Raw genomic sequence first — 17142 nt, forward strand, 5'->3', positions numbered from 1 at the left:
GCCCACCATTGCCTTTCAAATCCTGCCGTATGTGCCTTTTGATGTGATATAGATTGAACCAAATCTCTTCATGGTAAATAATAGGACAACAGTGATTTTCTGTCCAGGTGTTGTGCATTATTCACAGAAAAGTAGCTGTAGCTGCTAATATTGGATCATTCTATCGGTATGCATCTTCCAACATTGCATTTTCTGTACCTAAATCCCAAGTAATTCAGAATTCTTTTACTGGAATGGTGCCCCCTCCACCCCCACCCTGATAAAGCATTCTTGATGTTTAAAACATCTGCTACCTTTTGCCCTGCAGGATACTTGTCACCGTCATAAAACTGTAATACAGTACGGTGAACAGTTGTCCAAATCAGTGACTGTTCTTCAGATTAAAACTTCATTTTTTGATGACAGGTTACCATTGCCCAGACTTCTGCAAATATTCTGTGCATGGTTCATTGTAAAATACCAAACAGCACTTGCTGTTGCAGTGCCTATAAGATTTCGTCTCTTCTGATATTGTCTTTAAGGCCATGAAGAAATTCCTATACCTCTTTGTTTGGCTCTGCGTAACTCAAAACTTAGTCGTATTGCGATTTAAACCCCATTAATTGTAGACATTTGTTTGATAGCCATTGGTGTTGCTTCTTGCTATGCTGTGGGGAGGGCACACATGGTGGAAATGGTGTTGTGTTAACAGTGTGAGCTTGGGGTCATGGACCAAGTTGGACTCAGCAAGGTTTCTCATTGGCACTTAGAACTGGAAGAAAGATGAGTGGTGGGAGAACTGGTGTATCCCTCTGAGCTGCCACTTCTGCTGCTTAATTGCTTGATACAAAATATACATGTAGTAACTGCACTGCTGGAAATAAGTACCGCATCAATCCCCACCTAGTAGCAGTGTATTCGCTGACCAGGCAAGTTACTTCCACCACTCACCATTTACCTTTCTGTTAGTGATCATGAAAACTGTGCAATTTGGCATGACATTTCTGCAGTCTTTCTTTAACTCAGTCTTGTTTTTGTCAGCTCGTAACCCGTACTGGGAGGTTCATCTTCCCTATCAACTGACATTTAATCTTATGTTAAGATTTGAGATGATGATGTATTCAACTTCTACTTGTGAGCTGTTATTTTAAAATCGTGAATGTTTTACCTTTTTAAGTTCCTCAGTTGTCCATTGCTTCATTTCCATCTGAAACTATTTCAAGCAGTATGTTTATGCTTTGGTTCAAAGTTAACTGGACACAAAAAAGGGAGGGTTGGCATTAGCTTGTATTCTGTTGTTGTTGATTCAGCCCCCCTCCCCTTTTTGCTCCTTAGCCCTTCTACCATACACGATTTTCCTTACTCATCTTTAAGTAATATTTGTTTTGTCCCATTTTTTAAATGAATGATCTTTGTTGTGTGTAGGAGCAGATATTTTGTTTGTGTTTGTGCACTGGCACTTTTTAGGTAAGTAGTTATTCGCTTGTAGTTTCATTTCGTAATTTTTTTGAATGCCTGTTTTCTTTTGAAGACAACGCAGCAGAGTCAAATAATAGTAAAGGATTAAAAGTGTTTTATTTATCCTAAATAAATGGTGTTTCATATACTTACATGAGCTGTCAATCTTCAAACATTTGTATCACAGTATGTTTAGAGTTGTTTAAATTTCACACATTCTCTAAATATTTGTTATACTTCTAGTTTTTCCTTTACAGTTTCTTGTTTTTGTCTTTGTTTCCCTATATTTTGTAATATGTAGTGTATATTCTTTAGTGTTAACTTGTTTATTAATGAACATTGTGTAGTCTGGTCTGGCCAAATGACAAAGCTTGTGATACGGCCATCATTGTGCCACATGGTGGAGAAAGGATAGTTCACACAATGCAAGTGACATATGGAATGCTTGAGTGCAACACTTCACATTCCATATTACTCTCCTCACCAGACAAGGAACGCAGTTGATTAATAATTACAATATATATATATAAATAATAATGACAGTAACTATGTTAGTCTTTAACGAGAAACAATTTTAATGTCAGATCAAAAGTAATATTGGTTCACAAATAGTTTTGGTGTCTTCAAATTTTAAGCTATTATATTACTGTATTTTGAAGTATTATTATTAACAATTTTCAGGAAGAAAGGAAGAAGAATATGGTGCCAAAAGAATGCGTCTGGAATTCAGTGGCCGCAACTCTCAGCTGTCATCTAGAGACCCTTTCTCCTTTGAGTCGAGTGCTGTTGGTCCACCACCAGTTGTGAAACCCAGAAAGTTCTTCAAAAGTCGTAATATTGATTCACCTCCAGATGATGGACCCATCAGTTCACCAGCATACAACAACAAAGAAAGGAGTTCAGATTCAACTTATAAGTCCAAAGTAAAAAAGTATGGCAAAAATAACTATCATTCTCATTCAGCAGGATCTAAAAAAGTTTTTGGAGCTTCTGTTAAGGGCAGTTCCAACACCTCAAATGTTGAACCCCAGGCGGAGCAGACAGAAGCTATGAATTTAACAAGTCCAGCCAAAACAGCAGTTCCACCAAGAGAAGAGAATAAGCCTCCAATTGTTCTGAGGATATTCAAAGGCACTTCACACTTAGTTAGTGTTCCATCCAGTCCATGTGAGAACAGCAGTGGAATATCATTGCGTAGCTCCACAAGAAAACGAAGTCACAGCAGCGATTCACGTAGTGTAGTGATGTACAGCAGCAGTATTATAACAGCACCAAAGAGATCGACTAGAGAGCTGAGAAGCAAGCGAGTTTCGGATTCAAGTTTTGATTATGTAGCAGAAGTATCACAACAGGCCTCAGCAGTGGATAATTTGAATAGTAGTGGTAGTAGCACCAACAGCAACAGTAGCAGTGGTGGCAGCAGTAGGAGTAATTGTGCTAGTAATGATTGTTTAGATTTAGCTGTAGAGGACACAACGAAGAATGAAAATGAATGTTTGCCTGAGAATCCTGTAGAAAGAATGAGTAGTCCTATTGCAAATGTTGAAAATTCTCCTGTACCAGTGAAAAATGAGCAAGAAGTGGTGGAAGCTGATGATAATCAGCCTCTTGCTTTGGAATGTCCTTCAGTTAACACACTACCTCTGCAAGAAAATGTTGAACATTTTGGTGAACAGTGCAATGGTCACCAAGAACAGTATACAGAGGAACCTGTACAGATGTGTAATTCCATACCTGAAGCATTAACTGAGGTAGATAACCAAAAAGAAATTGAGCAAATGGTAGCAGATTCTCCACAACCACCTGATACAAAAACTTTGCTCGATCAGGACTGGTTCTCAGACAGTGACGACTGTAGTGATAGCATTTCTGATCACATAAACACGATAGCTTCCACCCAAGGTGAAGGTGAAACAGAATCAGAAATAACTGATGGAAGTTTGGCCAGGGTATTGACTCAGGAAAAATGTGAACTAGATACACAGCAAGAGTCGGGCCCAGAGTCAGGAAGGACATCACCTGCAGATAAACAGTCACCTCCACCTTCGCCTAAGGCTGAAACTCGTCCAATGTCTACTCGAATATCACCCATAAAAAAAGGTAGCATTTTCAAGAGTCGGTCATTATTGTCTGGTAGTAAGAAGAGACTAGCTTTGTACAAACACAAGTGGGCTGATGATAAAGAAGGTGGTGGTGGGGCCACACCTGAAGGCACATCTCAAAGCCAGGAAGTTGGGGGAGCAGTTAATAGTGTTGGAGCTTCAGTTTCACAACCTTGTCTAACAGAAGAAGACTTTGAACCTTCTAGGCTTACTAGGGTCACATCATGGCCATTAAATTCAATGGCAAGTGAAGAAGATCAAGAAGAGGCCATAACCAGTGTAAAATGTTCCAAAAATGCAAAAGGGGTGAGTATTTTTAAAATCCATGTTTTTTTTTTTGCTGCAGAATTTAAAAAAAGGAATTTTGAATAATTATGTCACTAAAAGTCACTTTGAAAGTGGTACTCATGCACTGCCAGCTGACACTTGACGCATGCTGATGGGAGTGACTGTAAAGCATTCTGCCTCTATAAAATTTAGTTCTTGTGGCATGAAGCATCTCCAAGCCAACCTGCTCATTTACATAAAAAATGGTAATTTTGGACACAGACAGACTATTTTTGGGGAGGGATGACTATGTAAAGGCAAGTGTAAGGGTACAATGTGATATCTGAAACTACTTAATGTTTTGAAAATTAGCTAGGATAGAGTTTGATATTTGATATGGACTGTAAGACTTAACTGTTATCTAATTTATGGAAAATGTTGAAGGTTAGTAACTTATTAAAGGATAAGAACTGCACTATGCTTCCATAGTCTGAAATTCACTACTTATGAGTATGGTATCTGTATTGAAATCAATCTTCTATGACTCTAAAATATCCAAAATCTTAGTGACTTAGTTAACTAGTGAGAGGAGTCATCTGATTCAGAAAAAAAATACAGCAACAAAAATACAATGTTCCCAATCTTGTAAGAATTGACGCAAAATAGGCAGTTGAAATTACGAGTGTCTGAACTTCTAATGTAGTTATTTTGTAAGTTAATTGGTTTCAGGTAATTTAAAATGTATACTTATTTGTGGAACTAATTATATCATTGACTGGAGGAAGGGCACTAGAGTCATTTACATAATAAGTTTCCAATGATTTGAGCCAAAGTAATATTCTGGTATATCATGTGCATTTTGTACATCTTGCATGTGTCTGTGTTAAATTTGGGATGAAAAAAAAAAGTTATTCTTGGGTGGAGAAATCATAACAGATGGAGAAGTTTCCAACCTGACTTGTTTCAAGTCATCCTATGGGTCTGCTGATCATGATGGGTCCAACCTCCCCCCCCCCCCCCCCAAAAAAAAAAAAAAATCAGTCTTTTAACTGGTTTGATGCAGTCCACCACAAATTCTTCTGTGCTAATCTCTTCGTCTCAGAGTAGCACTTGCAACTTGTGTCCTGAGTTATGTGCTTGATGTATTACACTCTCGTCTTCCTCTACAGTTTTTGTCCGACAGCTCCCTATAATACCATGGTAGTCATTCCTCATGTCTTAACAGATGTCATATCATCCTGTCCCTTCTCCTTGTCAGTGTTTCCCACATACTCCTTTCCTCTCCGATCCAGCATAGAACCTCCTCATTCCTTACCTTATCAGTCCACCTAATTTTCAACATTCTTCTGTAGCACCAAGTCTCAAATGCTTTGATTCTCTTCTGTTCCAGTTTTCCCACAGTCTGTTTCACTACCATACAATTCTGTACTCAAATGCACATTCTCAGAAATTTCTTAAATTAAGGCCGATATTTGTTATTAGTAGACTTCTCTCGGCCAGGAATGCCTTTTTTGCCGTAGCTAGTCTGCTTTTGATGTCCTACTTTCTCCATCCGTTATCGATTATTTTACTGCCTAGGTAGCAGAATTTCTTAACTTCATCTACTTTGTGAACATTCATCCTAAGTGTGTGTTTTTTTTTTTTTTTTTTTTTTTTGTTCTCATTTCTACTACTTCTCATTACCTTCGTCTTTCTTTGATTTACTCTCAGTCCATACTGTGTACTCATTAGACTGTTCATTCCATTCAGCAGATCATATAATTCTTCTTCACTGTCACCCAGGATAGCAATGTCATCAGCGAATCGTATCATTGATATCCTTTCACCTTGAATTTTAATTTCACTCCAGAACCTTTCTTTTATTACCATCATTGCTTCCTCGATAGACAACATACTTGTGGATGCCAGACACAGAAGTGCTATCCAGAATTTAAATCTCAAATAGGTGCAGAAATAGGATCAGACCATTACCTTGTGGTGACAACCATATAGGAGAGGATAGAAAGCTGTAACAGCAGGAGAGAAGCAGACCAGAAAATAAATGTAGACCTACTGAAGGAGAGCCACATTAAAGAAAGATACGCACTTGAAATTGGAAACAGGTTTGCCTCCGAAGAAGAAGAAGAAGAAGAAGAAGAAGAAGAAGAAGAAGATGATATTGAAAAGTTTTGGTTGAAAATCAAGACTAGCTCAAAAGATGCTGCAAGTGAGGTGCTGAAACAAATGGAGAAAAGGAGAAAGAGCAGAGGGTGGTTTAGTGATAGGTGTAGAGATGCAGTCACCATGAGAAAAGCAGCAAGACTGTTATGGCTGACAAATGAACAGAATGAAAGAACAAGGTTGGGATACATGGAAGTAGCTAGAGAAATAAGACAAGTCATTCGAATAGAAAAGTGAGAGTTGATAAACAGCAAAATATAACTGACAGATGAAGACCGGACAGTACGAAATGCAAGAGACTTTTACAGAACAGTCAGTTTCTTCAAGAAAGGATACAATCCAAGGATTGACATGATCAAAACCCAAGGAGGACAGATAATCACAGATGAAATGAAAGCTATGGAGGAATGAAAAAACTACTTCGAAAACCTCCTGTATGTGGATGTAAACACCATGAGTTGTACAACAGAAAATGAAGAAGAAGAATCATACTTAGAAAACAGAGATACTGTACCATTTGGATGAGTATGAACTACCAATCATGGAAGAGCTAAGAGCGTGACCATAAAACTACTGAAGAGGGGGAGGGCACCAGGAATAGATGGCATACCTGCAGAGATGCTGAAAGAGGGAAGAGCTACTCTACAAGCGAGGCTACACCACTTAATCCACTCAATTTGGAAGAAGGAAAGGATCCCAGAGGAATGAAAGGAGTCTGTCATATGCCCTGTACTAAAGAAAGGAGACCCAATGAGATCTACATCTACATTTATACTCTGCAAGCCAGCCAACGGTGTGTGGCGGAGGGCACTTTATGTGCCACTGTCATTACCTCCCTTTCCTGTTCCAGTTGCGTATGGTTCGCGGGAAGAACTACTGTCTGAAAGCCTCCGTGCGCACTCGAATCTCTCTAATTTTACATTTGTGATCTCCTCGGGAGGTATAAGTAGGGGGAAGCAATATATTCGATACCTCATCCAGAAACGCACCCTCTCGAAACCTGGCGAGCAAGCTACATCGCGATGCATAGCGCCTCTCTTGCAGAGTCTGCCACTTGAGTTTGTTAAACATCTCCGTAACGCTATCACGGTTACCAAATAAACCTGTGACGAAACGCACCGCTCTTCTTTGGATCTTCTCTATCTCCTCCGTCAACCCGATCTGGTACGGATCCCACACTGATGAGCAATACTTAAGTATAGGTCGAACGAGTGTTTTGTATGCCACCTGCTTTGTTGATGGACTACATTTTCTAATGACTCTCCCAATGAATCTCAACCTGGTACCCGCCTTACCAACAATTAATTTTATATGATCATTCCACTTCAAATCGTTCCGCACGCACACTCCCAGATATTTTACAGAAGTAACTGCCACCAGTGTTTGTTCCGCTATCATATAATCATGCAATAAAGGATCCTTCTTTCTATGTATTCGCAATACATTACATTTGTCTATGTTAAGGGTCAGTTGCCACTCCCTGCACCAAGTGCCCATCAGCTGCAGATTTTCCTGCATTTCGCTACAATTTTCTAATTCTGCAACTTCTCTGTATACTACAGCATCATCCGTGAAAAGCCGCATGGAACTTCCGACACTATCTACTAGGTCATTATATATATTGTGAAAAGCAATGGTCCCATAACACACTCCTGTGGCACGCCAGAGGTTACTTTAACGTCTTTAGACGTCTCTCCATTGATAACAACATGCTGTGTTCTGTTTGCTAAAAACTCTTCAATCCAGCCACACAGCTGGTCTGATAGTCCGTAAGCTATTACTTTGTTTATCAGGCAACAGTGCGGAACTGTATCGAACGCCTTCCGGACGTCAAGGAAAATAGCATCTACCTGGGAGCCTGTATCTAATATTTTCTGGGTCTCATGAACAAATAAAGCAAGTTGGGTCTCACACGATCGCTTTTTCCGGAATCCATGTTTATTCCTACAGAGTAGATTCTGGGTTTCCATAAACGACATGATACTCGAGCAAAAAACATGTTCTAAAATTCTACAACAGATTGACGTCAGAGATATAGGTCTATAGTTTTGCGCATCTGCTCGACGACTCTTCTTGAAGACTGGGACTACCTGTGCTCTTTTCCAATCATTTGGAACCTTCCGTTCCTCTAGAGACTTGCGGTACATGGCTGTTAGAAGAGGGGCAAGTTATTTCGCGTACTATGTGTAGAATCGAATTGGTATCCCGTCAGGTCCAGTGGACTTTCCTCTGTTGAGTGATTCCAGTTGCTTTTTTATTCCTTGGACACTTATTTCAATGTCAGCCATTTTTCCGTTTGTGCAAGGATTTAGAGAAGGAACTGCAGTGCGGTCTTCCTCTGTGAAACAACTTTGGAAATAGGTGTTTAGTATTTCAGCTTTACACGTGTTATTATCTGTTTCAATGCCATCATCATCCCGGAGTGTCTGGATATGCTGTTTCGAACCACTTACTGATTTAACGTAAGACCAGAACTTCCTAGGATTTTTTGTCAAGACGGTACATAGAATTTTACTTTCGAATTCACTGAACGCTTCACGCATAGCCCTCCTTATGCTAACTTTGACATCGTTTAGCTTCTGCATGTCTGAGAGGTTTTGGCTTTGTTTAAACTTGGAGTGAAGCTCTCTTTGCTTTCGCAGTAGTTTCCTAACTTTGTTGTTGTACCACGGTGGGTTTTTCCCATCCCTCACAGTTTTACTCGGCACGTACCTGTCTAAAAAGCATTTTTCGATTGCCTTTAACTTTTTCCATAAACACTCAACATTGTCAGTGACGGAACAAAAATTTTCGTTTTGATCTGTTAGGTAGTCTGAATTCTGCCTTCTATTACTCTTGCTAAACAGATAAACCTTCCTCCCTTTTTTATATTCCTATTTACTTCCATATTCAGGGATGGTGCAATGGCCTTATGATCACTGATTCCCTGTTCTTTGCTTACAGAGTCGAAAAGTTCGGGTCTGTTTGTTATCAGTAGGTCCTAGATGTTATCTCCATGAGTCAGTTCTCTGTTTAATTGCTCGAGGTAATTTTCGGATAGTGCACTCAGTATAGTCACTCGATGCACTGTCCCTACCACCCGTCCTAAACATCTGAGTGTCCCAGTCTATATCTGGTAAATTGAAATCTCCACCTAAGACTATAACATGCTGAGAAAATTTATGGGAAATGTATTCCAAATTTTCTCTCAGTTCTTCTGCTGCTGAGTCGGGGAGGTCGGTGAAAGGAGCCAATTATTAACCTAGCTCGGTTGTTGAGTGTAACCTCCACCCATAAAAAATTCACAGGAACTATCCACTTCTACTTCACTACAGGATAAACCACTACTAACAGCGACGAACACTCCACCACCGGTTGCATGCAATCTATCCTTTCTAAACACCATCTGAACCTTTGTAAAAATTTCGGCAGGATTTATCTCTGGCTTCAGCCAGCTTTCTGTACCTACAACGATTCCAGCTTCGGTGCTTTCTGTCAGTGCTTGAAGTTCCGGTACTTTACCAACGCAGCTTTGACAGTTTACAATTACAATACCGATTGCTTCTTGGTCCCCGCATGTCCTGACTTTGCCCCGCACCCATTGAGGCTGTTGCCCTTTCTGTACTTGCCCAAGGCGATCTAACCTAAAAAACCGCCCAGCCCACACCACACAACCCCTGCTACGCGTGTAGCCGCTTGATGCGTGTAGTGGACTCCTGACCTATCCAGCGGAACCCGAAACCCCACCACCCTATGGTTCAAATTGAGGAATCAGCAGCCCACACGGTCGCAGAAACGTCTCAGCCTCTGATTCAGACCCTCCACTCGGCTCTGTACCAAAGGTCCTCAGTCAGTCCTGTCGACGATGCTGCAGATTGTGAGCTCTGCTTTCATCCCGTTAGTGAGACTGGCAGTCTTCACCAAATCAGATATCCGCCGGAAGCCAGAGAGGATTTCCTCCGATCCATAGCAACACACGTAATTGGTGCCGACATGAGCGACCACCTGCAGATAACTTCACCCTGTACCCTTCATGGCTTCCGGAAGGACACTTTTCACATCTGGAATGACTCCCCCCGGTATGCGGTATGCACACGGAATGCACATTGGTTTTCTTCCCCTCTCTTGCTGCCATATCCCTAAGGGGCCCCATCACGCACCTAACGTTGGGGCTCCCAACTACCAGTAAGCCCACCCTCTGCGACCGCCCGGATCTTGCAGACTGAGGGGCAACCTCTGGAATAGGACAAGCAGCCATCTCAGGCTGAAGATCAGTATCAGCCTGAGACAGAGCCTGAAACCGGTTCATCAGACAAACTGGAGAGGCCTTCCGTTCAGCCCTCCGGAATGTCTTTCGCCCCCTGCCACTCCTTGAGACAACCTCCCACTCTACCACAGGTGAGGGATCAGCCTCAATGCGGGCAACCAGAGTCGTAGTCCAATCGGAGGATGCGTGGGACGAGCTGGCCGTCCCCGACAAACCTTCATCCGGACCCCCACAGTTATGCCCATTGGCAACAGCCTCAAGCTGTGTGACTGAAGCCAACACTGCCTGAAGCTGGGAGTGAAGGGATGCCAACTCAACATGCATCCGAACACAGCAGTTGCAGTCCCTATCCATGCTAAGAACTGTTGTGCGAAGAACGTCTGAACTAATCTACAGAGAGCGCGAAAAAATCGACACAAAATTTAAACGGTTATTAAAATACAAGATTGACTAGTAAATGCAGTAATGCTGCTACTTGCGCACTGCTGACACTGCTCAGTGCTAGCAAAGTACTGGGAATTGCGCAAAAATGTTCACTGCCATATTGTGGACTTCCAGAAAGCATATGATAGTGCGAATAGACAAGCAATATGGCAAGAACTCGAAAGGGCTCAAGTTCCCAGAAAACTTATTAAACTGACATGGATATGTACCCAGGAGACAACATACATGGTGAAAGTAAATGGAAACATATCAAAGAAGTTCAAAGTGAGGACTGAAGTGTGACAAGGAGACTGTCTCTCCCCTCCCTTGTTTAACCTGGTACTGGAGAAAACCCTGAGAAAGGTAGCAAGCCTAGAGACAGGAATACAGCTGGAAAGAAGGATCAACACCCTGACCTATGTGGATTACAAAGTGTTAATAGCAGAGAAAGAGCAAGACCTTGTTCAGACAACAAGGACATTAATGGAAAAGAAAAGGCAATGAAAGCAGGCCTGAAGTTGAATGTGGATAAGACAAAATACCACATAGTTAGCAGAGAAAATGATGAAAGATGCCTGAAAGTGGAGGACAAAGACTTTGAAAGGTTAAAAGACTGTAAGTATCTTGGGGCTATACTCAATGAAAGGAACAATATAGACCAGAAAATTACCGCACAAATACAAGCAGGAAAGAGGTCAAGGTTTGCTCTGGGAAAGCTGTTGAAGCCCCGGCTTCTATTGAGATCCTCAAGGACCAAAATCTACAAGACAATAATACAACCTGTAGTCTTATATGGGTCAGAGACCTGGGCAATCACCCAAAAGGCAGAAAGAAAACTGCTGACATTTGAGAATGCCATCCTCAGACAGATTTTTGGGCCATTGAAGGATGAAGATGAATGGAGGAACAGAAAGAACTGTGAATTGCATTAGCTATACAAGTTGATGGACATCGTGGCAGTGATCAAAGAAAGAAGACTGAAGTGGTATGGACATGTAATGCATTGAGAAGGCCAGATCATCAGGCAGGTAGTGGAGGAAGATATTAGAGCCAAGAGACCACGTGGAAGACCAGAACTCCGATGGCTTTATCAGGTCAGAGAGGATATGAGGACGCTGAAGGAGGCCGATTGGTGAGGCCAAAGACTGACTGCGGTTTGTGGGGCCAACACAATAGGTAATAAGCTTCCTCGATATACAGATTGGACTGTAGAGATTGAAGGCTACATCCTTTTCGTACACCCTTTTTAATATGAGCACATCGTTCTTGGTCATCCACTCTTATTATTACCTCTTGGCTATTGTACATATTGTATATGACCCGTCTCTCCTTTAGTTTACCCCATTTTTTTCCGTATTTTGAGCATCTTGCACCATTTTACATTATCAAATGCTTTTTACGGGTCGACAAATCACATGAACGTGTCTTGATTTTTCTTTAGTCTTGCTTCCATTATTAACTTGAACATCAGAATTGCCTCTCTCACGCCTTTACTTTTCCTAAAGCCAAACTGATCATCATGTAGCGCACCCTCAATTTTCTTTTGCATTCTTCTCTATATTATTCTCGTAAGCAACTTGGATGCCATTATGTTGATAGTGCAATAATTCTCGCACTTGTCAGCTCTTGCCATCTTTGGAATTGTGTGGATGATGCTTTTCCAAAAGTCAGATGGTATATCGCCAGACTCATACATTATACACACCAACATGAATAGTCATTTTGTTGCCACTTCCCCCAATGATTTTAGAAATTCTGTTGGAATGTTACCCATCCCTTCTGTCGTATTTGACCTTAAGTCCCCCAAAAATCCTTTAAATTCTGATTCTAATACTGGATCCCCCATCTCTTCTAAATCGGCTCCTTTTTCTTCTTCTATCACATCAGACAAATCTACCCCTTCATAGAGGATTTCAATGTATTCTTTCCACCTATCTGCTCTCTCCTCAGCATTTAACAGTGGAATTCCTGTTGCACTCTCAATGTCACCACCCTTGCTTTTAATGTCACTGAAGGTTGCTTTGACTTTCCCGTATGCTGAGTCTGTCCTCCAACAATCAATTCTTTTTCGCTGTCTTCAAATTTTTCCTGCAGTCATTTCATCTTAGCTTCCATGTGTGTTCTGTTTATTTCATTCCTCAGTGGCTTGTATTTCTGTATTCCTGAGTTTCCCAGAACATTTTTGTACTTTCTCCTCTTATCAATCAACTGAAATATTTCTTCTGTTACCCATGGTTTCTTCGCAGTTTCATCTTTGTACCTATGTTTTCCTTCCCAACTTCTTAAAATCAATGCCCCTGGTCTAGGGGTAGTGTCTTTGATTCATAATCAAAACTTCTTCAGTCCCAGTATCGAATCCCACCGCTGCTTAAATTTTGATTAATAATCAGCATTGGCGGCTGAAGATTTCTGACATAAGAAGTCACCCTCATTCTGCCAACGGACTTGTCAAAGAGGGCGTAATAATCAGCATTGGCGGCTGAAGATTTCTGACATAAGAAGTCACCCTCATTCTGCCAACGGCCTTGTCAAAGAGGGCGGAGGAGCAGACAGAGGTTCAGGGCACTCACTTGTCGTAGGAAACTGCCCCTAAAGGCAGAAGGATCAACAATGATCAATGACATGAGGATGCAGAAGGCAATGGAAACCGCTGCATTAAAGACATGTAACGTGTATCCACAGGACATGTGGCCTGTAATTGAAGAAGTGTCATGATGATCTCTCCATTGGCAAAAGATTCTGGAATAGTCCCCATTCGGATCTTCAGGAGGGGACTACCAAGGGGCAGGTTACCATGAGAAAAGGTTTGATTAATCAGTGGAAGGATAACGCTCTACAAGTCAGTGTGTGGAATGTCAGAAGCTTGAATGTGGTAGGGAAACTAGAAAATCTGAAATGGGAAATGCGAAGGCTGAATCTAGATATAATAGGGGTCAGTAAAGTGAAGTGGAAAGAAGACAAGGATTTCTGGTCACATGAGTATAGGGTAATACCAGCAGCAGCAGAAAATGGTGTAACAGGAGTAGGATTTGTTATGAATAGGAAGATAGGGCAGAGAGTGTTTCTTTGAACAGTTTGGTGACAGGGTCGTTCTTACCAGAATAGACAGCAAACCAACACCGTCAATGATAGTTCAGGTATACATGCTGACATTGCAAGCTGAAGATGATGAGAGAGAGAAAATGTATGAGATATTGAATGGGTAATACAGTATTTAAAGGGGGATGAAAATCTAATAGTCATTGGGGACTGGAATGCAGCTGTAGGGGAAGGAATAGAAGAAAAGGTTACAGGAGAATATGGACTTGGGACAAGGAATGAGAGAGGAGAAAGACTAATTGAGCTCCGTAACAAGTTTCAGCTGTTAATTGTGAATACCCTGTCCCAGAATCACAAAAGGAGAAGGTATATTTGGAAAAGGCCAGGTTATACAAGAAGATTTCAGTTAGATTACATGATGGTCAGACAGAGATTTCAAAATCAGATATTGGATTGTAAGACGTGCCCAGGAGCAGATATAGACTCGGATGACAATGTAGAGTGATGAATAGGCTGAAGTTTCAAGACATTAGTCAGGAAGAATCAATACGCAAAGACGTGGCATACAGAAGTACTAAGGAATGATGCAATACACTTGAAGTTCTTCAAGGCTGTAGATACAGCAATAAGGAACTCAGTTGACAGTACAGTTGAAAAAGAGGAATGGCCATCTCTAAAAAGGGCCGTCACAGAAGAAGTTGAATCCAATATAGAATCTCCTTAATACAGCTCCCATCATTGCGCTGTGTGTCGTGCACAACTCCAATTTACTTTCAAAACAGTCACTATCATGTCCTCTACTCCTGTCATTTCTCTTGTCCTGTTTGTTTTCCATGCCTTCTATTTATGCCCAAAATGCATCTTTTCTTTTCTCATTGGCCAACCCTCAGTTTTTGATCTCTATAAGCATTTAGTGGCCAAAATTCACTTCCATAAGTTATTTGAAGCAGGTAAGGAATTTATTTCTGAGTACAGCAGTGTTTTCTTAAACAAACTGAAAGCCGGTTTTAGCTGTCTCTTTATTTCTTTTGTTGTTGCTATTGTCTTTAATGTGAAGATATGTACGATGCATTCCTCCATGACAGTCAATCCTCTACAAGTCTCTTCACCTTTGCATAACTACTGCAAACTACATCCATTTGAATCTGCTTAATTTAGTGAAGTCTTGATTTCCCTCTACAGTCCCCCCACACTCACACACACTCTTTCCTCCATTACCAAACGGATGATCTCTTGATGCCTTAGGTTGTATTCTATCAGCTAATCCCTTATTTAGTCAAGTTGTGCCATAATATTTTTGCGCAAAGTTCAATTCAGTACCAGCTCATCAGGTAACTGTCTGTCTAATCTTCAATATTTTTCTGTAGAACTACATTTGAAAAGCTTCTATTCTCTTATTGTCTCAACTGCATATCATCCAAGAAAGACGTCCGCTCAAGGTTACATGCAAGGCATATACAATGGGCATTCAATAATCAAGACAAATCAGGGTAGAAACAGTTTTTGTAGGAGGAGTTCTGTACTTTCATGTCTTTAGGTTGGCATCACTGGGATGAGCTGAGGACAGCTGACAGATAAAAATTGCTTTGTTTATAACCTCAATATTGCTTTTAACAATCGTCTGCCTGCTTGAATTTTTCATTTTAATTAAGTGATCAGTTTTGTTTTGCTTTCTGAAAGTGGAAAAACTGGCTAAAATCTTTTCTCGAATGATTTTATAGTGTGGTGAAAATTGTATGCACTTCGGGAATTTTTATAAGTGGGTAGAATAGCTCAAAAACAGTTGAACCTCAGTGACTGACAGGCAACATCCTGGCCAGCCAGCTGAAGTGTCAAGTTCTTCACTTGAAATGTGCACCTAAGTGTGCTTTCAATGAATGAATAATAACTACAACTGAACAAATCATTTGCGTTTTTAAAAAACGTTTATCTGGTTTCACTGGGAGGTTTGCTAATGACACTGTAATGTTGTTAGAGGTGACAAAGGACTTCGAAGATAAGTTGAACGGAATGGGCGATGTCTTGAGGAGAGGTTATAAGATGAATGTCAGTAAAAGCGGAACCAGGAAGTCGGATGGAATCAAAGGCAATGCTAATAGAATAGAATAAAATGAGATACTGAAAGTTGTAGTTTACTATTACTGTTTCAAATAAATAAACGTTGATAAATTTAATTGAGATTATTGAAAAAATACTTTTTGGAGACATAAGTAAAAAAGATATGTTCATCAAAAGCCTTGCTTCCAAATTGTAATCCTGGAAGATTCGTCAGCAACTATGACATCCAGTCTTAAAAACCTTCATTGTATGATCAGAAGACTAGACAATTGAAATTGATTTGACCTCAAAAATCATTATTTGAGCATTGATTGGAATAAACTTATTTGTTAAAGATAACGTGTTCACTGATGCTCTCAGGTAATAAAACAGTGAATAATGCTTGACATACAATTTTACAATTGTTGAGTCTGATTATCAGGATCATTGATCTTGTGCTTTAGGTCCAAAGGGTAGTTTATAGCTCACCACTTTAGTCTATTGCATGGGAACCTCTTCATTTCTCGTAACTTCTGAAACCTATCTCCAATACCATATTGTCATTTCCTTGGTGCCTTATGCTTTGTACTGTCAATTGATCCTTTCATTTAGTGAAGTTGTGCTGTAATACTCTTTACTTCCCAATTTGATTCAGTATTTCTTCATTTGTTATCCAGTCTTGCCCATATAATCCTTAGCATTCTTCTGTAGCTTCACATTTCAAAAGCTTCTGCTCTCTTGTCTAAACTGTGTAATCACTTCTGTACAAGGTTGCATTCCAGATAAATATCTTCATAAAAGACTTCCTAATATAGTGCGCTGAAAAATGATGCCTCTGAATTTTTTTATGTGAAAATTCTTAAAGCTTTTTAAATAAAACAAACATTAATAACATTCTGCATCTTTATTCATCGTGTCTATGTATTTATTTCTCAACATAGTCACCACGTCATCTAAAATACACCTTCCAACGAGGAACCTTTCATTGCTATTTTCACTATAGAATGTTTGACTTTTTCGACAGAGCCACAACCTCATGTATATTTGCACTGTATTATGACTATCAAATTGAATTCCTCAGTGGTGTTCATTAATATTCAGAAATAGATGAAAACCAAATGGGACAGTCAGAACTGTATGGAGTATGAATCAACGACAGTGAACCCAAGTCATTGGAGATGTTGCAGCGCCTTTGTGTGGTCTGGCATTGTCACACCAAAGGAGATGATGCTCCATGTGTGAACGTACTCTTCGAATTCCAAACTCGATTACAGCTTGCTGTTACTCACACATCAACATAGTTACATTACACACAGCCCTGTTACAAACTACAATTCAGAACCCTAGTAGCAGAGGGCTGCAAATATGTTAACATCAAGAATAAAAACGTAAAGTGTTAATGATGTTTCTTTTATTTAAAAAGCTTTAAGA

General features: G+C 40.3%; 1 protein-coding gene across 1 annotated transcript in view; it reads left to right on the top strand.

The window, feature by feature from the left end:
• Window positions 1–17142, top strand: part of LOC126267958 (protein wings apart-like) — an 85717-nt gene that overhangs the window by 22613 nt on the left and 45962 nt on the right. The window contains exon 3 of the mRNA XM_049973292.1: window positions 2119–3845. Within this exon, the coding sequence (XP_049829249.1) occupies window positions 2119–3845 (1727 nt within the window). The remainder of the gene's footprint in view (window positions 1–2118; window positions 3846–17142) is intronic.

This window comes from Schistocerca gregaria, chromosome 1, assembly GCF_023897955.1.
Source record: "Schistocerca gregaria isolate iqSchGreg1 chromosome 1, iqSchGreg1.2, whole genome shotgun sequence".
In the NCBI taxonomy this organism is placed as follows: Eukaryota; Metazoa; Arthropoda; class Insecta; order Orthoptera; family Acrididae; genus Schistocerca; species Schistocerca gregaria.